The sequence below is a fragment of the Polypterus senegalus genome, chromosome 8 (genome assembly GCF_016835505.1).
Source record: "Polypterus senegalus isolate Bchr_013 chromosome 8, ASM1683550v1, whole genome shotgun sequence".
In the NCBI taxonomy this organism is placed as follows: Eukaryota; Metazoa; Chordata; class Cladistia; order Polypteriformes; family Polypteridae; genus Polypterus; species Polypterus senegalus.
In genome coordinates this window covers 13762209-13787458 of record NC_053161.1, presented here as the reverse complement: position 1 = coordinate 13787458, position 25250 = coordinate 13762209, and the positions used below count along the sequence as shown (strand labels likewise).

Genomic DNA, 25250 nt, shown 5'->3' with positions numbered 1-25250 from the left:
GGGTAGCTCTGCTGCCTTGCAGTTAGGAGACCCAGGTTCATTTCCCGGGTCCTCCCTGTATGGAGTTTGCATGTTCTCCCTGTGTCTGCGTGGGTTTCCTCCGGGTACTTCAGTTTCCTCCCACAGTCCAAAGACATGCAGGTTAGGTGCATTGGTGATTCTAAATTGTCCCTAGTGAGTGCTTGGTGTGTGTCCTGTGGTGGGCTGGCGCCCTACCTGTGATTTGTTCCCTGCCTTGCGCCCTATGTTGGCTGGGATTGGCTCCAGCAGACCCCCGTGACTCTGTAGTTAGGATATAGCGGGTTGGATAATGGATGGATGGATGGATGTGTAGTTTAAATAAATATACAAATTCATAAACATTTAAGTGCATTTAAGTGCAGAACATGAGATGCTGAAAGAAGTCTTTAAGAACCCCAGAATTTTATCACAGGACCTACATGTAGCTCTTACCACTGTTGATGTCAAAGTCCTAGAGTCTACCATAAGAACAAGGCAGCCATAAAGAACATCAGGGCAAGAGTAATGAACACAAAAGCTAAGACCAGGACTTCTGGAACAAAGTGCCCTGGATAGACAAAGAAAAAACAGAATTATTTGTCCACAGCACCAGAAGATATGTTTGGTAAAAAGTAAAGACAGCATTTGACCAAAAGACCCTGATGCAAACTGTGAAGTATGGTCATGGAAGTGTTATAATCTGGGGCTGGTTTTCTGCAACACAGCCTGGGCAGATCACCATTATAGGATCCACTATGAAATCTTCATTCTACTAGGGGCTGTTTAAGGATAATGTGAGGCCTTCTGTCTGAAAGTTGAAGCTATATCAAAAGTGGACCTTGCAATATGACAATAACCATAAACCTAACAGTACATGTACCTAGGAATAACTGAAAAGAAAGAAATGGATGGTCCTAGAATAGCCAAGTCAAAGCCTGGATCTGAAACACACTGAGATGCTGAGATACATGTGGTAGAAATGGGCTATGCACTGTGATGGATGGCCGGGGCCCATGCCTGGCCAGGACACCCCTTCACCTCATCTGCCAGCGTGGACAAGGGTGGGAAGCCCAGTATCTCCCCTGGACGCTAGATGGCAGCCTCCCTGGGTTGCAGCAGTGCCTCGGACTCCCCCAGGGCATCATGGGGGTTGGTGTTCTGTGCAACTATGTGGGGTCGGAAGGAAGAGGATGAGGTTGCCAGGGAGGAGTGGTGGAGGAAGAGAAAGTGCTTGATGTTATTGTTGTACTGTGCTTGGGATTGTGTTGTGTCTGAGGGGATTATGGGGAAGATGCGCCCTCCAGCTGAAGAAAAATAAACAGTTTATTTATTTTACCCTCCCATATGAATCTGTGTTGGGTCGGGCACTAGTTTCTTACACCACACAAAACACCCCTCAAACATAGCTGAAAAAAGTCTGCATGTAGGAGTAGGAAAACCTTCTCCAAGTTGATGTCAGAGACTGATTGAAAGATAATGGTATAGCTACTTGAGGGGGCAGCATGAGCTATTAGAACCAAGGGTGGACTTACTTTTCCATAAGCAGAAATTGCATGTATGTTCAATTTTTGTTAAATAACTTCTTGCAAGTCCAATTTTTCTTTTCTTTTTATTATTACAACAATTATCTAAAGATGCAGTTTAAATGAAGATCAAATCTTGATATATCCTATGTGACAAGTAGGGGGCATAACAGCATCTCCCCTCAAACCCCAAACACAACTGTCCCACAACTTTTCAACACAGTACCTTTAACAGCCTTCTTCTTATCAAAATAGAGCACAGCACAACAAAACAAACTCTCTCTTCTCTCTCCTCCCAGGTGAGTGATGTCTCAATACTCTCCTCACTCTGAGTTGCCTGCATGAGATCAAGCAGCTTCTATTATCTATGACCAAGGAGCACTTCTGGTACTAGGGTATAGCCTGCCGGAAGCACTTCTGGGGCAAAAGGAAGTCCCCGAAAGTAGGGATTATGAATCCTGGCAGCTCCCCCTGGTGGCCCCCATGGAACCCAACCTAGCTGCCCTATGAGACTACAGGACCCAGAAAGCCCTGTGGGTGTCTTTGTGAGAATCCTGACCCAGAGATGCTGCCATCTAGTGTATTGGGGGAGAAAATATTCACCCATCATCATCTACTACAGTCTTTTCATTGTACTGGCCTCCTGGCTGGGTAAGGGTCCCTGTTCATTCCTGTTTGGAATGCTGTACCACACTAAATGTAACCAAGTGTTCCAACCATTTATGTTAAAAAAAATGTCACCGTATTATGTGGTAAAATAAAATTGTAATGTGTAAATTACAGTAGAAAGTAAACTGATTAGCTTCAGCCAATTCTGAAATTCATTAACTTTTAACAATTTCAGTAATGTATAACAATATACGATTCTAAATTGGCCCTAGTGTGTGCTTGGTGTGTGGGTGTGTTTGTGTGTGTCCTGCAGTGGGTTGGCACCCTGCCCAGGATTGGTTCCTGCCTTGTGCCCTGTGTTAGCTGGGATTGGCTCCAGCGGACCCCCGTGACCCTATTCGGATTCAGCGGGTTAGAAAATTTAAGGATAACAATATAGGTAAGCTGTCAATTTAAAAGTGCTTGACTTTTAAGAACACAATTGTTTATTTACATGTGTAACAGCATATCCAATAGCCAGTAAATGAATGTAAATTGATATTTAGCAGCTCTATAGATAGAGAGGCAAAGAATCTTACTTGATCTGTCAAATCAGGAACATGAAACATAGTACAGGACAACTGTAACTGTATTCAATACAACAAAGCAAGTGCACAACCGTACAAATAAAGAGCAGGATTCTTACATTACTAGGTCACATGTTGTTGGTTTTTTAATGTTATTGTAAAGTTTACTTACTCTAACTATTGCACACACTATTGAGAAGATGAACTGCAGAGGGTAAAAACGTTTGACCAGCACCTTCATGTAGTCAGGATATAATTTTTTCAGATACTACCCACAAGTTGTGACTCAAACTGTGGATATATAATCTGAAGATTTAGCTTCTGCTTCCTCCTCTCATTAACCTGCTGTGACAGACAGCAAGCTTCTGCTTATGATCAACCATCTAAAGTAAAAGTGTCCCAAAAAACCTAAAAAGACATACAAATGTGTTTTGCATGTGCAAAAAGCACACTGCATGTGTCAAACCTTAACATAACCTGATTCAATGGAGAAAACTTTCTGTAGCATCAGATTATGCATTGGCATTCAATGACATCAGTTGATGAATGGTAAACATGAATGATGTGTTGTCGCTGGTGCTGTGTGTGCTCTCTGTAGTTCAGTGTTATGACAATAGTACAGGAGATGAGGTAAGTTTGAAAGAATTGTCATTTATATTCTTTCATATTTAAAAGGACTACCATTAAGGGAGCTGATAATGTAGAGCACCAGCAGATGCAGATTTCAGTACTCAATACACCCGAATTAACAAATATGGCTAACAACACCAGTAGATGCACAGATGAGGTTGCATAATATCCACCTTCTCTCTGTACGTCGAAACGAATAATTAAAGAAATTTAACATTACTATCTAAATGGAAATGCAAATATGCCACAAAAAATAATCGCAGTATTTTAACCTGTATATCCATAGACCACAATGTTATCTAAATACTATCTGCTGTTATGCCATACAGTGCCACAATAGTTAAAATAACTGAAAGATTTCATTGCAGACAGAGGCACTTCTCAAACGTGTGGAGCCCTGTAGCTGCAGTAGTCTAGGTGCGTGTCTCTGTCTACTCTGTTGCGACTCTCATTACAATGTGAAAGTCAATTACTAAGCGTCAGCTACCTTGTGCTACTAAGCTTCTGAATGGATGACAGCAATTTTAGCTTTTTATTTTCTCTCAATGTCAAGTCTTTTGTTCAGTATATTTTGCCCTCTCCCTGAAACCCTGGAGTTGGTTTAAAATGAATGGACTGGAGGAATTGAGGGCAGGTGTTTTTGGAAGAAGCTTTGAGTGTGTAATCTTTGCAGTGTAGGATTTCCCCACTAATCACAACACCCTTTTCAATTGGTTGCCCCAGACTTCTTTTCTCATTTGACGCAATGAGACATCAGATATTAGTAAAATACTGTATGTACTGGGAGCAGGGATAGCTGACAGCAATAAAGAAATGTTTCCTAAACAACTGTGGAATCAAAAGACATTTTAAACTGAAATGCATTGTAGCAAAAACCCAACTCATTTTTACTTATTTTCAAAGTTGTTTGAGTTTTTATCATAAATATCAAATTTTTGAAAGTACATGAAAGTACATTTATCAATTGTTTAGTAGTGTACTTTTATGGTAAGAGTGAAACCTCTTGAAGTAGTGCGAGATTCCTAAAGAAGGGGGTCTGCCTTGGTCTTCTAAGCGGGCCCTGAGTGAGAGGGTATTGTGTAGTCTGAAAGTGTTATCTGTCACTGACAAGGCATGAACGTCCAATACACTTAAGTGACAAATGCAGATTATAAGGTAATATGTCAGAAATTAGTGTTATTGCTCTCTATCTGGTAGACACTGATAGATGACTTACGAGATTAGGATGTGTTATAATTATTAGCAATACAGTAAGTATGTAACAAGGTTCACTTTGTTATTGATAAATGGGAAAGTTATTTGTTTAAAGTGAAAAAAAACATAAACTGTTTCTTTATTTCAAATGCAGGAGGTTGACATCTACACTGTGAAGACAGAAGATCTCTCATTCACTTCAGCGTTTTGTCTGCAGATCCAGCGTAACGATTATATTCATGCACTTGTGACCTATTTCAACATCGAGTTCACAAAGTGTCATAAGAAAACTGGCTTTTCCACAGGTAAAACATCCTTAATGGGAAATGTCACGTCATCTTATATAACTAGACATGTCATATGCTTCTGCCAATCCACTAGCTAATTCAAAAGTAGTCTTTTTTTTTTAGAGAGAATCTTAAAATACTTTCTTATGTCCAGAAAACGGTTATCTGTTGCACTATTCTTTGTAACAGATTGTAATTTGAGAGGATCATTTAGTACAGTGCATTTTATTTATTTGCTAAAGCCACTAACTCAGATATTAGGAATACAGGTAGACAGTGTCAGGAAGATGAAGAAGAAGAACAATAAATTATTCCTTGTATAGCCCAAAATTTCACAAGGAATGCTTCAATGGGCTTTAAATGGCTCGTTTTATGACAGAAGAAGGACTTGACAGGAACAACATAAACAGGGGACCAGTTCAATTTTAAGACACCGGTTAATTTAACAAGCACATCTTTTGGATAACATGGCTTTCCTGAAAGCCACTTAATGCAATGCAGGGCACAGGGGCCTATCCTAGAAACACTGGGTACAATGCAGGAAACAGCAGTGACCAAGGCAGCAGATCACCAGAAGCAGCATCAATTGGAATTGCCAATGTATTTAACCCGTACATATTTGACCGTGTGGAATGGAAAACACACAAAGTCATAGGGGGAACGTGTAAAAGCCACAAAATCAAAAGGCACAGAATTCAAACACGAGACACTGCTTCCAAGAGGCAGTAGCATGGAATAAACATTCCTCCATCTTTAAAGAAGGCTGTCACAGAGCCCAGATGAGAAGGCAGCACATTTCTTTATTTGCACAAATGTGTCAGTCCATGGAGTGAGTAATCAGTTAAACAATTCATTTGCTTGTGTACTTTTTTCTGATTTTATCACCCTATCTAATACATCACATCATCTGACTCTTAATATGTGGAACTTTATCTCCTCCTCCAATCAACTAATGCCACTGGTAATTTCTGACTCATGTCATGGGCTTTGTGGAGGTGCGTTCATTACTTATTTATCTCATTCTCACATTGGAAAATTACTTTGGTATATATATATATACCAGTAACGGAGCACTGCATGATACATGATAACTTGCAGTGAATACACTTGAAATACTGCTTCTCTGTACGTTTATCATTTGTTTGCTCAGAGGTTGATGTGCTTACTACTTCATGAGCAGCTGTTCTTTACTCCACCCTAGTGTGGTGGTCTAGTGTGGTGCGCTTCTTCTTTTCCTTCATCGGCATCTTTTCGTGTTACAACTGATTAAGTCAGTGTTTGTGTTGCATCTACTTAATACATTTTCTTTAATTTTTCACTTAAGCTGGTACTTAACTCTTGAAACTGCCTCAAGAATGATTTAAGATATGAAAAGGTAGGGGAAGTGACAATGAAGGTGGTAGGGATGAGAACAGCACCTGTATTCATGTGCTGCATGGCCTCCCTGCTGGCCACTGCCAAGAGTTGATTCAACAATAAAATAAAATAAAAATAAAAGGAGGAATAACTTTGTAGGTCAATCACCACCCGAAAGCGAACTTTAGACGTCACGTAGTATACGTATACCAAATTTCAGGTCAATAGGTCAAACGTTTTCGAGCTATAGGTGATCAACAGCCGCGGTAATGTATTATATAATTATATAATATATATATATATATATAGATATATATAGATATATAGATATATATATATATATAGATATATATATATATAGATATATATATATATATAGATATAGATATATATATACTGCGTGGGTTGGCACCCTGCCCAGGATTGGTTCCTGCCTTGTGCCCTGTGTTGGCTGGGATTGGCTCCAGCAGACCCCGTGACCCTGTATTCGATTCAGCGGGTTAGAAAATGGATGGATGGATATATATATATAGATATAGATATATATATATATAGATATAGAGATAGATATATAGATATAGAGATATATATATATATAGATATATATATATATATATATATATATATAGTGAGCTGGGGTCTGATTGCTTCCCCAGGGAACACAGACATTCCTGGGAAAACCCCTGAAAAACGTTGACAGACTACTCTCACATTGCTCCTTACCTTATTTACACTCTGTCACGTGATAAACCTCTTGCGCGGTACTCCGCAAACTTGAAAGCTTGTTCAGCACCGGTCAGTATTGGAATTGATTGTTTTTGCTTTTCTCTCTCTCACTCTCTCTGACATTCTCTGCTCCTGATGGAACTGTCATCTCTGTCTTGTCATGGAGTTTAAACTTTTGAAAAAGAGACAAATGTTTGTTTGCAGTGTCTGAATAAAGTTCATGTCTCTACAACCTCCTGTGTTTCTGTGCAAATCTGTGACCCAAGCGTGACAAGTGGTACTGGTTGCACAGATGGATGCTGAGGAGTTATTTCAAATTGCTCAGAATGTCCCGCTCCCTTATATATGTATATATATATATATATATATAATAATAAATTGTAAAAGATTATTGTATATTAACTAAAAATTCCATAGACTACCATGCAGCACCTGAAGAAATAATCTATGCATACACAGAGGAAATGGTTAAACTCCACACAGACAGTGACCACGCTAAAATTTGCGTAGTTATTTCCAGAAGGTGGTGAATCTACTGTACACTCACGAGGAAAAAGAAATTAAGACCTGTAGCTTTAATGCAAAAATATATTGTTTTAAAAAGGCATAAGCTCTATTCATGATCTGTTATCACATCATTGACAGAAATAAATATGCAGCTGCACAATATACGTCTCAGTTTACCTTCAGTTCATGAAAGAAAGGCATATTCTGTATAAAGATAGAAGACTAAAAATTGATTGATTGTCAGACTTCAGTGATGTGCCTACTTTCCATTTATCCTTTGTTTTAATGGCAACTTGCAGCATTTCAGTAGCCTGCAAAAGCTGCATCTGTTGTTCGTCTTTGTGTAGGATCAAATTTAGGCTGGCATTTGATTTTGCACATTAGATCAAAAGAGTGAAACAGAAGGCCAAAATCTGCATCTTTCTTCAAGGTCATGCTGTGTTCACATGTTATGGGACAGATGGGAAATATGAATTTCACACTGGGAAATTTCACATGAACTCCCTTCGAAGTTGTACCTCTCAGTGAGACAATGTGGAGAACACATTGCTACTCCAGTTACTGAGTTCTGATGTAATGTTAATTTTTCACCTCATTCAATAATGTAAATTGAAAAAAAAAACCCAAATAATCAGGTCAGTCAGAATAAGGTAAAACATCATTAATGCCTACATTATATAATCACAAAAAAATAATTAAATAAATAAATAAAGCTTATCTTTAATTGTGTTTTCTGGGAGCTAAGTAGAAAATGAACATCAACCAGGAATTCACATGAACGATAAGCAACTGGCAAGGTGAGACCTGACAAGTGATAATGCTGACAATTCCCACGGGACCTGAATGCCGTATTTGTTTGGGGGGACACCGGCAGAACCTGCTTTACTAGCTGGGTGCAGCTCCCTTTATCTGTTGTATCTACAAAAGCTAACTTGCCTCACACGTCTAATGTACAGCACTGCCTGCATGGCGGATTCTGTTGTCACTTATGTGGCTCTCGCTGGTATTTTACTTCTGTGCAGTGCATTTGGAATTGAACATCCATGGCCACCCACTCAAGGTCATTACTTTGTCTAGTGCGCAGTATAAACACACTAAAAGGTGAGGTGTATTTTTTTACTTGCAAAGTAAATATTAGAATATGTTAAAATTAAAGGTTGTTGACCAAAAGTTAATGGTAGCTAATTAACAGAAGGTATTGAATATTTTCCTTTCACACTTAACAGAAGAAGGAATACTTGAATAATTTTAGTGAACACACCAACTTCCTGCTATTGTGTAAGCCCAACGACAAAGAGCTCTGTTTCTGTCTGTATTTCTGTTGATCCTTTGTGCAAAAACAGGTCATAATATATCACCATTTCTAAGAGTATATTTGAGTATATTTTAAGTCTGTGTGACTCTTGGTGTTCTTATTGTAAACAATGGGAAACCAGGACTAGCAGTTTAGCCAGCACATAATTAGGTATAATTCAAGCAAATTATACACTTTGAAGGCTTACACAAACAGCACATGTTTCTGTTAAATTCAGACATTTATGCATTAATAATACTGTATAATACTGTGTTAAATAAATGGTTGGATCCTTCAGTATCCCACCATTATTGTTCCCCAGATTGCATTCTACATTTAGAGTAAACAAAAGTCAACTCAACATTCATGTAGTTAATATAACACTGCCCTCTGCAGGCCCCAAAAAATCATTGCACAATCCTTTGACTGAAAAGAGAATCCAGCTGTATTTCTGCAGCATTGATTTCATATTCAGTTATCTCTTTCAAATCAAGAATTAAGAAAAGACAGCATATATAAAAGTAAAGATCATTATAACACTCATTTCAGTCACAAGGATGCACTGTTGCCTCAGCCATATTCTCTTAATGTCATCATTACATTCAAACGTCTGTGACTTGCCACATAACTCCTCATTCTTTGTTCTTTACAGTTGTGTATTGTTGTAAAACAGTACTTGCATTTTACAGTATAATTCATTATTTTAATATTTGGCATAACTTTATGTTCAGACCTTCATCACAGATGTCAGATTAAACAGCGGGGCAGTGGAGCGATGCATCGTAAACCACATGAAGCCTTCTGTCAGGACTGTGTGCAAGGTGTTGTGCAAGTGGGAGTTGGCTCCCTGATGTTCTGGGAGTGTTTCAGTTTTGCAGAAATAGGTCCTGTGGTGGAGGTGATGATGCACTTGAACCAGAAGGGTTCAAGTGTCACCATGTGTCTGAAAACTGAAGATAATATTGGGATCATTCTTCTTCTTAATGACCATCAGCTGCAATATTAATTATATTGGCACATGTTGAGATGATAAGTGGTAGAAAAGATGAAGGGTAATTCAGAACTCGCCTGAACAGTGTTTTATTGCTGACTGGCTAATTCTGTTCATTTGTGAATGTATAGCTGGGCTGAGATAAGAGATCATTGGACTTACTACTTTTATTTACTGGTATTACTTACAGGATGACTTTTTCAATAAATGTTTAATGCAAAAGATACCAACATTTCATTCTCCATCCACTTGTCTTGATGAGGGTCATGGTGGTGCCCCAACTCCCAAGCACCCCCATTCCCTGCACAGTTTCCAGATATTTCTAGGAAACCTCCAGACCAGCTGACAGATTTGATTAATCCCACAAGTCTTGACACTCTTATTACATGCTTAAACCATCTCATAGACAGGAGGAGGTATTCTCAAGCTGTTCCCAAAACCAGAACAAATCTAAGAAGACCTTAACTGGGTTAAATAAAAGGTGTTTAAACAGCAAATACAAGGAAAACAGAGCAAGGGAAACTCAAATTAAAAACTAAAAGATGGCCCTTTCTAACTGGTTTTGTTTGCCTTTTCTATAAGATGTTGGTGCTACTGTTATACTTCAAACGCCCAAATGTAGACTCTCTTCTCACCAACAACTCCTTCTACCCTTGCTCCCTCACCAAAGTCAAACCCTTGTCTGACTCTCCTTCCAAATTAAAGATCAAGAACCCCCTGCACCTTTTAAGCCCCAGTCCATGGCCACCTCAAAGGTCACATCTGGTCTCCTAGAACCCACTTCCAAATCTGGGAGGGGCTTCAGAGTGGACTAAGGACACCAGGCCAGAACTCCTTGTACTAGCTCCATGTGACTCTGCAATTCTTTGCATAGTACTAGCCTTAAAGGACCAGGATATAATGGCAGCTCTTCAATAATGCAAGGACCACAAACAGTAGACTTGACTTCCACTGACTGAAATATACTGGCCCTTACCCATATCTCCTCCACTCACCTCAACTGGCTTGTCTTTAACTAGGGAAACCGGGGGTCTACTCTAATCCATCCATATCCTGTTGAGCTCCGCTAACTCATTCATTGAGATGGGTCTACCTGCAACCTTTAATATCTATGATGTAGGTCATGTAATGCTGAAAACATCAGTCATGAAGTGCCCTTTGAGTCCAATAACCCTCACACAACTCAAATCTTAACCATGGTGTAACTGGGCATGCATGCGAGAAACGTTTCGTGACTGACATTGTGGCTGTTGTGTGATGTTGGAATGTTACATGACTGATGTCATAGGTTCTGCAGGCTGCTATTACATTCTGTTGCATTCAGCCACTCATTTTTTGTTCACTACCCAGAATTTGTTAACATAAAGGAATATGGAGGTACAGCCATTCAGTCTTCCTCCGAAGACTTAGTCCTTCACTATGACAGCCCCATAAAATGTTAGCAAAACAGCTGCCACTGGACAGATACCAGCAACTCTCAACTCATGAACAAGAACCTGAGATACTGGACCTCCTCTACATAAGAGAGTTACTCCCATGCAACTGTTCTGAAGTTCTGTCATGTACCATTATTTTTTATGTCTTTATTAAATAGTTTAGTTGAATATTGTTTATTTTCCATGGGTGCATGCGATTTGCATTGTGTGATAACTGTGCTGTCATGCTATTTGAGAAATAAACAAAAAGAAACAAGTCCCCTGCATGTCAAAGTTATAGTTAGGGATAAAAGATTTATGATAACATTAAAGACCTTTTGGCTCACTCTTTTACTTCATTTTGCGCTTCACAAACTTGATCACTCTCTATGCTTGCTTTCTTGCTTTCAACCATCTTTTTACTAAATGCCCCAAGGCCTCTTCTTCCTCAGTCATCTAAATTAAGCTGTTTATTTCAATAAACACCAGTTTGTCATGTTGACTCTGATACCAATCTAAAGAGAGCAAGCCACTGTAAACGCAGTGTAGAAGTGGAAATAATAGTAGCAGCAGGCAAATTGTTATGTGCACAGAGTACAGTGAAACCAACATGTAACACATCGTCACCCTCCAGTGCCATGACAAACAAGAAATGATTCAAATACATACAGTTTGTCTGTTTTATTTAATAAAAATCACAAATCAGTTTACCTGATGTGCTGCTCACTCCTGTTTCTAACCCATTGGTTCAGTTATGCTCCAATGTCTTGACCGTTCTCGGAACAAATCTTCTTAAGCTGCATGAAATTCTGAAAGTGAGGTTCATTTATGCTAAATGTAAATTCATTATTAGGAGATTTATTTAAGTGTTAAGATAAGCATTTAATTTCCTTCTGACAATCATCTCATAAAGATAACTATGTGCTTTGAGGATAATATCTGCTTTATTATCTAAATGAGCTGCTTTTGCCATAAACTATTGTGTTGTGATGAACATATATTAAAGTGACATCTTAAAGTAAAATCAGTGGCCGCACATAAAATACAACAGTATTTTCTGTAGCACATTTACAAATGCATATTAATAGTGTTCACAAGGTGGCCACCTCAACACTATAAATAAAATATGATTCAACTTTAGTGTCAACTTTAAACACAAATAATATCTTTCACTTTCAGCTTAAATATTTTTGCCATTTAGAAAATACAGTGCTTTTTACAAGAAATAAAATGAGCGTATTTACTAAGAGCAAACATCTTAAACTGTAGATAGCTGGAGCACACAAACCATTACAAAATATCAAGGTCTCAATACTCACCCATAGTGAAGAACGAACCCCTTGGAGTTTGCCTTGCCATGAGTTCATCGAAATGCAGAAATTTCGCTGGGCTCTGTGAAGTGTATTGAAGTCAAAGGGGATGGAGGAACTGAACTAGTTTTGAGTGAAGTATAATGACCCAATGGTCTTTTCATTTTCTTTTAGGGGTAGGGAAACATCTTCCAACTATGCTGGTCCAATTATTGTGGCAAAATATGTGATCTGAGCTGTGAGGCAGCAGTGCTAACCATTGTGCTACTGTGTCTCAAACAACAAAAGATGCAGACAGAATGATAACCACAAACAAAATTCAACAAATGGTCACAAACTAGCAATAAAAAAATAAATAAAATATAGATCATGGCACTCACAGACTTCCAATCTTCGGGGCACACATGAGATGTCCCATGATGCAGTGGCATGGGACTGGCTCATACCATTGTTTGCAGTCATGGGTACGGGCAAGACTCAAACGTCTTTTTTGTTTCTGATCCACCTCTGCAAGTATTTCACACATTATTTTTATTCCATCAAGAATAAAGAAACGCCTTGTAAATATTAATAAACCTTTCATTATTATTGCACATAGTTTCTTTTGTTTTCTGATTGGGGAGGGGAAAATAAGGGGTTCCTTTAAAGCTTGTTTGACTCTTAACTGCAGCATGTGGGTAATTACACAAGCATAAGAAATTAGAAAATTAGCCATGTGGTGTGGCAGGAATCATTGTTATAAATTCGGTGGCACTACAGGGGGTCCTCGGGTTACAACAACAACAACAAGCAACATTTATTTATATAGCACATTTTCATACAAATAGAGTAGCTCAAAGTGCTTTACATGATGAAGAAAGAGAAAAAAGATAACGTAAGAATTAAAATCAGAGAACACTAATTAACATAGAATAAAAGTAAAGTCCGATGGCCAGGGAGGACAGAAAAAACAAAAAAAACTCCAGACGGCTGGAGAAAAATAAAATCTGCAGGGGTTCCAGGCCACGAGACCGCCCAGCCCCCTCTAGGCATTCTACCTAACATAAATGATCAGTCCTCATTGTATTCAGGGTTCTCATGGAAGGACTTGATGATGACGATCACGTGGACTTCTGGCTTTTAATCCATCAATGTAGGAACATCATGGTGCTTTGATCAGGTGGTGGTGGTGCAGATCGCCACCACAGAAAACTGGAAAAAGAACAGAAGAGAGAGTAGGGGTTAGTATGGATTTTGGAGCCACCATGAATAATTAACTGAATATACAGAGCATCAGGATTAAATTAAAATGAAGTAATGAGAAAGCCATGTTAAAGTAATGTGTTTTTAGCAGTTTTTTAAAGTTCTCCACCGTATCAGCCTGGCGAATTCCTATTGGCAGGCTATTCCAGATTTTAGGTGCATAACAGCAGAAGGCCGCTTCACCACTTCTTTTAAGTTTAGCTCTTGGAATTCTAAGTAGACACTCAAGATCTAAGGTTACGATTTGGAATATAAGTTGTCAGACACTCCGATATATTAGATGGAGCAAGATTATTTAAGACTTTGTAAACCATAAGCAGTATTTTAAAGTCAGTTCTGAATGACACAGATAGCCAGTGTAGTGACATCAAAACTGAAGAAATGTGCTCGGATTTTCTTTTCCTAGTTAGGATTCTAGCAGCTGCATTCTGCACTTATTGCAATCTATTTATGTCTTTTTTGGGTAGTCCTGAGAGGAGTGCGTTACAGTAATCTAGTCGACTGAAAACAAACGCGTGAACTAATTTCTCAGCATCTTTCAATTATATAAGATGTCTAACTTTTGCTATATTTCTTAAGTGAAAAAATGCTGTCCTAGTGATCTGAGTAATATGCGATTTAAAATTCAGGTCACAGTCAACAGTTACCCCTAAATTCTTTACCTCCATCTTGACTTTTAATCGTAATGCAGTTTATTTCTAATAACCTCATTATATCCATTATTGCCAATCACTAAAATTTCTGTTTTTTCTTTATTTAGCTTGAGAAAATTGCTACTCATCCACTCAGAAACACAAGTAAGACTTTGTGTCAGTGAATCAAGAGAGTCGGGGACATCAGGTGCTATTGATAAATACAGCTGTGTGTCATCAGCATAGCTGTGGTAGTTCACGTTATGCCCCGAGATAATCGGACCTAACGGAAGCATATAGATCGAAAAGAGCAGCGGACCCAGGATAGAGCCTTGTGGAACACCATATAGAATATCATGTGTTGTCGAAGTATAATTACCACAACTAACAAAGCATTTTCTACCTGCCAGGTAGGATTCAAACCAATTTAAGACACTGCCAGAGAGGCCCACCCACTGACTAAGGCGATTTCTAAGAATATTGTGATCAATGGTATCAAATGCAGCACTCAGATCTAAGAGGATGAGAACAGATAAATGGCCTCTGCATGCATTTACCCGCAAGTCATTTACTACTTTAACGAGTGCAGTTTCTGTACTGTGATTTGTTCTGAAACACGACTGAAACTTATCAAGAATAGCATGTTTATTGAGGTGTTCGTTTAGCTGCATAACGACTGCCTTCTCTAGAATTCTACTTAAAAAAGGCAGGTTAGAAATAGGTCTAAACAGACACAGTTCTGTTCCTATGACAGTGATGTAACCCAAATTTTGGTTTAAGTCAAAACACACCCCAGCCTAAGTTACTTACCTACATTTGCAAAATCATAATTTAGAACATGAAAACACAACTAAGCCACAGAAAACGGAAAATGACATAAATATACTTCACTGTACACTGTATTGTAGTAACAGAAATAATCAGTGTAAAAAAGAATCCTTACCTTTATTCCTTCTGATCTCTTTACATTGTCTAATTTCACTTCCATCGTGATGGGTTTCCTCTTCTTCAAAGCACTACCATCTGAAGATTCTGACTTTTGTTTGGGAGCCATGATAAGGGCCAAAAAGTCGCAACACAACAAAGCAACAAAAACAGAACACTTCCACTGCGCTCAACCAAACTAGTTTGCCAACTCCCTCACTCACATGCCACATTACAGCGTATTCTTCCACTGCACGCATCCAAACTAGTTCGCCCATGTAGTCTGTAAGTACGATGCTAACAGCGTAAGTCGAAACACTCACGTCTCAATTTGTTTTAAGTTTTATCGAGACGTCGTAACCTGAGGACCCCCTGTACTCATAATATTCTCATTATGGTCAGCTAATATACTCCTCAAGTGAATATACTACAATTATTATTATTGTTATTTTGTTTTAAACAAATTGGCATTGCAAATCCGGCTGGAGTACAGATCAGTTAGTGACATCATGCATGTATGAGGCAACAGATTGGGTAGCAACATAAAATGTGTAGTATGCTTACAGTTTGTATGCTTCAAAAGTGTGACTAGTACAGCTGTGTGATGCTGGGAAAAAAATGTTTGTCTAAGCCAGCCACATGATGAATTTCCAGAAAAGAAAAAAAATCACCGAACAAGGTTGCCTGTGAACACAGTAGCAAAAAGTGCTTTGACAAATTTTGCCACTCGATACCAATCACCCACAACAGACTAAGTGCCATTGTTACCAGCAAAGCATCATTCAGGGTCTCTAAATTCAATCCAATTCAAAGATGACACTCCCCCTTGTGTTAATCCTCCCTTATATTGCAGAGGGGAACAAGAATGCAGGTTGCTGAAATCAGATCTGCCATTTGTACCGCTCCATTATCCAGCTACACATCTGGCTGACTTAGCTGTGATGTGGCCTACTTGCCTAATGGTCCTCTCTCTTAGCTGGGTTGCAGTACAGGAATATAAACAGTTTGGACTGGTAAACTAGAAGGTCACTACAATGCATATTCCAGTTTTAGAGAGCACAATATATGCTGCAATTTTTGTCCTTTCTTGTAGAGCAGGGGTGCCCAAACCTTTTCCTATGAAGGGCCAAAAATCAAACTTGACTGAGGTGCCGTGGGCCAAAAGTAAATTTTGCATCATATATCAAACTGCATTACATTAAAGTTACTATGGTTTCCCCTTATTTATTTCATAATATTTAAAATAAATATAAAACAACTTTAATCTGATTAAATAATGCAATTTTATTTGTAAATGTTTGCATTTTAATGAACTTATTAAAATAAACCAAACAATCTGCAAGTGTTCAATGTACAATACAGTTCAATGCCAGACACACTGGTCAAGCTGTAAGCAATAATAAAACCATTCGGTTGCAACGTCCGTGACCTAATGAGAGATATGAAACTGGTCCTTATTTTTCAGACGTTTTTCAAGATTGGGCTGTAGCTGACTTACAGACAAAGACAAGATATTTTGTAGGTGAGAGTCAGTTAGTTTGCTTCCGAGTTTACTCTTGTTCAAGTTCATCAGACTGAAAGTCTGCTCGCAGAAGTAGGTACTGCCAAACAGAGACAGCATCACTTGTGCCTGCTTACACATCTTTGGGTGCCTGTTTGCTGGGACACATTTGTAGAAGTCTGTCAAAGGAAGAGATGTGAACTTGTGTTTCAGTTCTTAATCACACTGAAGATCAATTAGTTCCATCTGAAGATCATCTCTGACTGCATCCACACTGATGGTGAAGGGTTGAGCAAACAACTCAAAGTCAGCAGTGTTGTGTCTGAAGTCCTCAAAGCGACTGTCAAACTCCTGGATAAGGTTGCTGAGAACAGCATCATATTTATGGACCTTCCCTTTCACCAGGCCTACCTCTCCAAGACAGGGAAAATGGGCTAAATTTCCTGCATGTGGGGTGAGAAACAGAAAGAACAGTGCAAGATTGGAATTGAAACGAGCAAAGCAGGCATGTAAAACAGAGGAAGAAAAAAATAGAATAAATAACTGAAAAAAGGAGGAAATTATTATTTCATGACAATTTAAGAAACAAGCTAATTTTAAGCAAATTTTTATCAGCTTGAATGAAGTACAACAAAAACACAAATGCTGACATGACGGATTATAAATGCAAACTCCATATATAATTCTAAATATAATTACTAATAATATAATTATAATTGCACATAAAATTTCCTGAACATTATAACTGTAAATGTTACGGTTACCTGCTGAGAGATGTCTTTTGAGCAGCAGTAGTTTTTGTTTGAAGGCTCTGACGTGATCAAAAACTGGGTGATAATCTGGTCCTTTCCCTGGAGCTGAACACTCAAAACATTGAGCATCTCTGTTACATCCACAAGGAAAGCCAGGTCAGAGAGCCATTTCTTATCAGTGGGCACTTGAATATTACCATCCTAGCTTTCCTGAAAAACTCCGGAGAACTTTTCCTCTGCTCAGCCATCTGACCTCCTGGTGGTACAACACATCACCATATTGCGCATCCATCTCTTCCATCAGTGCCTTGAACTGTCGGTGAGAAAGCGCCTTGGAGTGTATATTGTTAACAGTTTTGACGACGTCACGCATCACATCCACAAGCCCGACAGATTTAGCACATAGTTGTTCTTGATGTAAAATGCAGTGGTACTTAACTTTTCCTCCACATTCACTGACTTTCTGAGACACTAATGTAGCAAGGCCAGATTTCCTCCCTACCATTGCCGGCGCTCCGCCAGTTGTAATGCCAGCCATCTTCTCCCACTTTAATTCATTTTTTTCCAACACTCTCTCAACAGCAAAAAAAGAGATCTTGTCCTTTATTAGTACCAGAAAGAGTCTCAATGCCAGCCAGCTCTTGTGTCACTTCAAAGTTTCATTTACTCCACGCAAAAATACCAACAGCTGTGCGGAATCGGATACTTCGGTGCTTTCGTCGCAGGCTATCGAATAGGCAGAGAACGCACTTGCCTTTGTCTTGATTTGCTCGCCGATGTCTTGAGCCATGCCCTCTATGCGTCGGGTGACAGTATTTCTTGACAGGCTAATTTGTGAGAACATTCGTACCTGAGCAGGACAAACTGCTTCTGCAGCCACTGCAAGACATTCCTTAACGAACTCTCCAGTAGCGAAGGCTCTTCCACTTTTAGTAATTAGAGCGGAAATCTGATAACTGGCGCTTTCTTGTGCTGTTAAAGGACGTAGCAGCGCGGCTCTGTTCGAATCGAAGTTTAGCGAGCAGCTTGTTAGCCTTCTGTTTTCGCGCCTCGCCGCTGTACTTTGAGAAAGCTGCAGAATGTTTTGTTTCATAATGACAACGGATATTGTACTCTTTTAAAACAGCAACCGACTGTTTGCAAACTAGACATACTGCCTTTGATTTGACTTCAGTGAATAAAAACTCGTCTTTCTTGCCAAACTTTTTAAAAATTTCTCTTGTCTGTGGGCCACCGCCTTGATTTTTCCATTATTGCGTTTGTTAATTTGTTGACGTTAATTGACGTGGAGTGTCGCAAATCGAATTAATTTACATTTAATTTAAACATTTAATATCAGTTTACTCTTTTGTAGTTCAACAATAAAACAAACAAAAATGTTATGTCAAACTACAAATGACGATCTGAGTCGAAGGCATCCCCCCAACCCCTCCCCGTCTCTCTTCTCGGATGGTGTGGCGGGCCAAATCAAACATTACCGCGGGCCAAACCCTAGTTTGGACATCTCTGTTGTAGAGAGTTCTGAATCTCAGTGCTCAAAATGGTGCTACACATTGAATATGCAGACTCGTGTAAGCAATGAGTGAGATACTTGGAGGGGAGTGATTGGGTTGTCCCTTCCTGATGTGATTCTCAACAACAAATTTAAGTACTGGAAGTTCACAGAAACAAATAAGTTATTCACAAAACCTTGACGTAAATGAAATCTGGGTTCTAGCAGGTAGTGGAAATAATATACAGACTCCACATCCCAAATATGATCTTGTAGAGAGTTTTGCTTTCTCCTAAAGATGTCAGAATCTTTAGTGTGCTTTCTCCATCAATTTCAAACTTAAACTTTCTGTAATATGAAAATAAAAGGTTAGGCTAAATTACATTAAGAATCACAGGAGACGTGGTGAAGCATGTTTAAGAGGGGGTTTCGGAGGAGCGACTGCATCTCCTTGGGGTGCGTTCAGCCCCCCTCCTCACAACGCGAGTGGCAGACTGGCCACAACTGGTTGACCCCCTAGTGTAAGTATAATGTGTTGTACAGGAACTACTTTCAACCCTGAGATAACGCACCACATGCAAATACTGAAACAGACAAGTCATTCACATGCAAAAATTTTTCAGGTACATGGGCTGCACATTAACTCTATCATCTAATCTGAAAAATACAACTTGGACTCTGATTTCAAATTCAAAGTGCTTCTCAGCCACAGGTCATCTCCAGAAACATTCAGATATGCACCCAGTTGTTACCTTTGCAGTTTTAAGGGTTTGTGGAACTCTGGAGAAAGCAATAATCTCTGTGACTTTTAATAGAAGGGATAAAGCTCAACTGATACCTGACAGAGTTTGTGTTTGTACCCTGAATTATGTGTTTTGTTCAGGGTTTGTTTGTAATATTTGCATTTGTTTCTTATTCTATTTCAGTGCTTTGTATATCCTGATTTATATTTGTTTGGTGTTTTATGCAGATATTATTTCTATGCAATGTTGTATATGCCATGTCATCCTTTCTGAATTTCTGTGAAGCGTTTTGAGCATGGGAAAGGTGCTATATAAGTAAAACCTATTATTATAGAAGTTACTGCTTCATTAATAAAATAGATTTAGGTAATTCATCTGCTTTTTTATTTTGTTTTGTATGTAATTACTGCCCTTCTTGTTATTCAGCCCCTAATAGGACAATCTTTGAGTATGTTAGAATTGAATAGTACTAGCAAGAAATATGCTTATAGTTCTGAAGGCAGACATGTACATGCTCATAACTAAAAGTATACACCCAAAATGTAGTGGAGGTACTCATTTCAGCTACATAAATCTGCAGAAGTTGGAACCCAGTTTTCCTTTTCTACAGTTCACCACTTGTCTGATATAAATCCAGCCAGTGCTGTTTTTCTCTTTAATATAAGGCTCATAAGTTTGTGTTTTGTTAAATTAAAACATTGCTGTAGCATTTTTTGTTGCCTAATTATATTTAATGCTTTCTTGCAATCTGCAGCTCCTGATTCCCCCTATACACACTGGAAGCAAACAGTGTTTTATTTGGAAGATTACTTAACTGTAAGACGCGGTGAGGAGATATATGGAACAATAGCCATGAAACCAAATGAGAAGAACATAGTAAGTCCTTTTCAGACTACATTAATAATGATTTATCATAATACTGATGTACTTCATTACCATTTCAAGCAGAAAAGAGTTTTAATTAATTTCTTTGTTTTAGGTGCAAAAATAATTACATGGCATCACCAGCGAGCCAAGATAAGGCACTATTATTGCCTGGCTTCTTTTGATTTTGCCTCAATAGATGACAGAATCTTTTTGTTTTTGAGGCTCTGCATCCTGATTGATGTATTATTAGGTTCCCAGAGCTATCCACATAAATCTGTGCAATTTATAATGCGTTTTTAATTTAAAACTCTAAAGGAGATACTTGAACGTATACACAAACAATCCCACTGGCAAATAAACTGTGGTCTAAAGTATAAGAATCAAGAAAGATATGATAAGAACTGTGCACTCTGGGATGACTCATCCAACCCAAGTGAACAGGGAATCAGGCTTTCTCTTCTTTCGGATGGTCCCATTAGGGGTCGCCACAGCAGATCATCTTCTTCCATATCCTTCTGTCCTCTGCATCTTATTCTGTTACACCCATCACCTGCATGTCCTCTCTCAACACATCCATAAACCTTCACTTAGGCCTTCCTCTTTTTCTTTTGCCTGGCAGCTCTATCCTTAGTACTCTTCTCCTAATATATCAGCATCTCTTCTCTGTCCAAACCAATGCAATCTCGCCTTTCTGACTTTGTCTCCCAACCGTCCAACTTGAGCTGACCCTCTAATGTACTCATTTCTAATCCTATCTATCCTCGTCACACCCAATGCAAATCTTAGCATCTTTAACTCTGCCACCTCCAGCTCTGTCTCCTGCTTTCTGGTCTGTGCCACCGTCTCCAACCTATATAATATAGCTGGTCTCAGTACAGTCCTGTAGACCTTCCCTTTCACTCTTGCTGATACCTGTCTGTCATAAATTACTCCTGACACTCTTCTCCACCCATTCCACCCTGCCCGCACTCTCTTTTTCACCTCTCTTCCACAATCCCCATTACTCTGTACTGTTGATTCCATGTATTTAAACTCATCCACCGTCGCCAACTCTACTCCTTGCATCCTCACCATTCCACTGACGTCCCTCTCATTTACACACATATTTTCTGTCTTGTTCCTTCTGATCTTCATTCCTGTCCTCTCTACCGCATATCTCCACCTCTCCAGGGTCTCCTCAACCTGCTCCCTACTATCGCTACAGATCATGTCATCAGCAAACATCACAGTCCACGGGGAGTCCTGTCTAATCTCGTCTGTCAGTCTGTCCATCACCATTGCAAATAAGAAAGGGCTCGGAGGCAATCTCTGATGTAATCCCACCTCAAACTTGAATGCATCCGACACTCCTACCGCAGACCTCATCACTGTCACACTTCCCTTGTACATACCCTGTACAACTCTTACGTACTTCTCTGCCACTCCCGACTTCCACAGCTGCTCTCGAGGCACTCTGTCATATGCTTTCTCCAGGTCCACAAAGACGCAATGCAACTCCTTCTGGCCTTCTCTAAACTTCTCCAGCAACATCCTCAGAGCAAACATTGCATCTGTGATGCTCTTTCTTGGTATGAAACCATACTGCTGCTCACTAATCATCACCTCACTTCTTAACCTAGCTTCCACTACTCTTTCCCATAACTTCATGCTGTGGCTCATCAATTTTATTCCCCTGTAGTTACTGCAGTCCTACACATCCCCCTTATTCTTAAATATCAGCACTAGTACACTTCTTCTCCACTCCTCAGGCATCCTCTTACTTTTCAAGATTCCATTAAACAATCTGGTTAAAAACTCCACTCCTAAACACCTCCATGCTTCCATAGGTATGTCATCTGGACCAACGGCCTTTCCATTTTTCATCCTCTCCATAGCTGTCCTTACTTCCTCCTTGCTAATCCGTTTCGCTTCCTGATTTACTATGTCAACATCATCTAACCTCTTCTCTTTCTCGTTCTCTTCATTCATCAGCCTCTTAAAGTACTCTTTCCATCTGCTCAACACACTCTCCTCGCTTGTGAGTACGTTTCCATCTTTATCCTTTTATTACCCTAACCTGCTGCACATCTTTCCCAGCTAAGTCGCTCTGTCTAGCCAATCGGTACAGGTCCTTTTCTCCCTCCTTAGTGTCCAACCTCTCATACAACTCATCATACGCCTTTTCTTTAGGCTTTGCCACCTCTCTCTTCACCTTGCACCTTATCTCCTTTTATTCTTGTCTACTTTCTGCATCTCTCTGACTATCCCACTTCTTCTTTGCCATCCTCTTCTTCTGTATACTCTCCTGCATTTCCTGATTCCATCACCAGGTTTCCTTTTCCTCCTTCCTCTTTCCAGATGTCAAGCCTGTCACCCTTACTAAATCTGCTGTAGTTTCCCAGTTGTCTGGTAACTCTTCACTGCCACCCACTACCTGTCTCACCTCCTCCCTAAACTGAACCTTGCAGTCTCCCTTTTTCAACTTTCACCATTTGATCCTTGGCTCTGCCCTCACTCTCTTCCTCTTTTTGATCTCCAACATCATCCTACAGACCACCATCCTTTGCTGCTTAACTACACTTTCCCCTGCCACCACTTTGCTGTCTTCAGTCTCCTTCAGATCAACTCTTCTGCATAGGATGTAATCTATCTGTGTGCATCTTCCTCCACTCTTGTACGTAACCCTATTTTCCTCCCTCTTCTTAAAATACATATTCACCACAGCCATGTCCATCCTTTTGGCAAAATCCACTTTCCTCTGACCTTCTTCATTTCTGTCCTTGACACCAAACCTACCTATCACCTCCTTGTCTCCACTGTTCCCTTCACAAACATGTTCAGTGAAATCTGCTCCAATCACCACTTTCTGTCCCTTGCGTACACTGTTCATCACTTCATCCAACTCACTCCAAAAATCTTCTTTCTCACCCATTGCACACCCAACTTGCAGTGCATATGCACTAACAACATTCATCATCACACCTCCAATTTCCAGCTTCATAATCATTACTCTGTCTGACACTCTTTTCACCTTCAGAACACTCTTGACATACAGTTCCTTCAGAATAACTCCTACCCCATTTCTCCTCCCATCCACACCATTATAGAATAATTTGAATCCACCTCTGATCCACCTGGCCTTACTCCTCTTCCATTTAGTCTCTTGCATGCACAATATAGCAACCTTCCTTCTCTCCAGTCCTTATTAGTTCTGGAGGCTTCCTGTCCTTCCCCAAGTTTATTTTCTATGGAGTGAATGCAGAGAGCCACACAGTAAGGATAAAAGTAGATTTCTGAATTATATTCTGCTGTCGGAATCAGACTTGTGTGATTTTGTAGTAGCTAGATCCAGGATTTTATTCGGTAAGTCATTTTTGATTACATGCTTGTTTTTCAGCACCCCCAAGTGGACAAATGCTGTATGTTAAGTCATGTGTTTAACAATCATTTGATTGCACTAGTGATCTCTATTATTTATTCAATTATTATTAATTATTATTTATAGTTATAAAACACACACAGATGTTAATTTCTGTCTATACAAACTGGCAATGTGGAAACATATTGAATGTCTCTTATAAAATATTTAATAATTTCTCACCTAAAATTTGAAAAGAAGGAGTCTCATACATTTTTAAAAATGCTACATTCTGAATAGCTGTGAGCAAATACATAATGTTAAAAGGAAGGGTTAGAAAAGCACAGCATGTCAACACTTACCAATCGTAACTGAGGAAAATGCTGCCTCTAGTCCTTTGTGACAAGTTTCTTGTAAGACTCCGATGTTTTCATTGAGTTAGACAAGGCTGTCGGTCATTCATTAAGACCTGGATGCCCTCATACAACCCATCCATTACCATGTAAGACCTTACATAACTGCATATTTGTTCCAACTTGTTGTTCAGCTTTTGTGTTTAACCTGATTTGTGATGGATGGACAGCCAAGTGCGCTCCTTTCATTAAAATGGTGTGCCAATAGGTGGATGTATTTGGTTTTATACAGCTCACATACTGTCGGGAGTAATTTGTTTATAAGGAGGCAAAAAAGAAGAAAACAATATAATTTAAACACAGGTTAGTTGCATTGACAGTCCTAAATTGTCCCTAGTGTGTGCTTGGTGTGTGGGTGTATGTGTGTGTGTGTGCCCTGCAGTGGGCTGGCACCCTGCCCAGGGTTTTGTTTCTGCCTTGCGCCCTGTGCTGGCTGGGATTGGCTCTAGCAGACCCCCGTGACCCTGGAAAATGAATGACTATAAAAATCCAGAAAAAAACATTGTCATTTATTAGGTCTTAGTGACTTTCTCCTGGAAGTAAACCCCATTACTTTTGCTCTCAGTGTGACAACAGCCCAGACACAAATAAACTAACCAGTATGGGAGATATGGCCCCTATAACCTGAATGACTAGCACCCACTTTTTCCACATTAAATGTCATTGTAATACAGTACTGAAATATTATTAATATTCTTATTAAGTCTGTATTGCTAAACTGAATACCCTTTTGAGCAAATTTCTATTTTGTAAATATCAAGTGGAAATCTTGAAAAAAAAAGTGCATAGGCCTGAAATGAATTAACACTCACTTATTATGTATGAGTTCTAAATCAAGAAAATACAAACATCACAATATCCATTGCTAGGCACATTGTTAACATTATAGATACGGTGAGAGACCGACGTCAGAGCCTACAAATGGTAACGTTACAAGAG

At 39.3% G+C, this 25250-nt stretch overlaps 1 protein-coding gene across 5 annotated transcripts in view; it reads left to right on the top strand.

Moving 5' to 3' along the window:
• The window catches only part of prmt8b (protein arginine methyltransferase 8b), a 228080-nt gene that overhangs the window by 199237 nt on the left and 3593 nt on the right, over positions 1–25250 (top strand). For all 5 annotated transcript variants that reach the window (XM_039760764.1, XM_039760763.1, XM_039760765.1 and 2 more), the window contains 2 exons: positions 4677–4827; positions 20449–20570. In XM_039760764.1, the coding sequence (XP_039616698.1) occupies positions 4677–4827; positions 20449–20570 (273 nt within the window). The remainder of the gene's footprint in view (positions 1–4676; positions 4828–20448; positions 20571–25250) is intronic.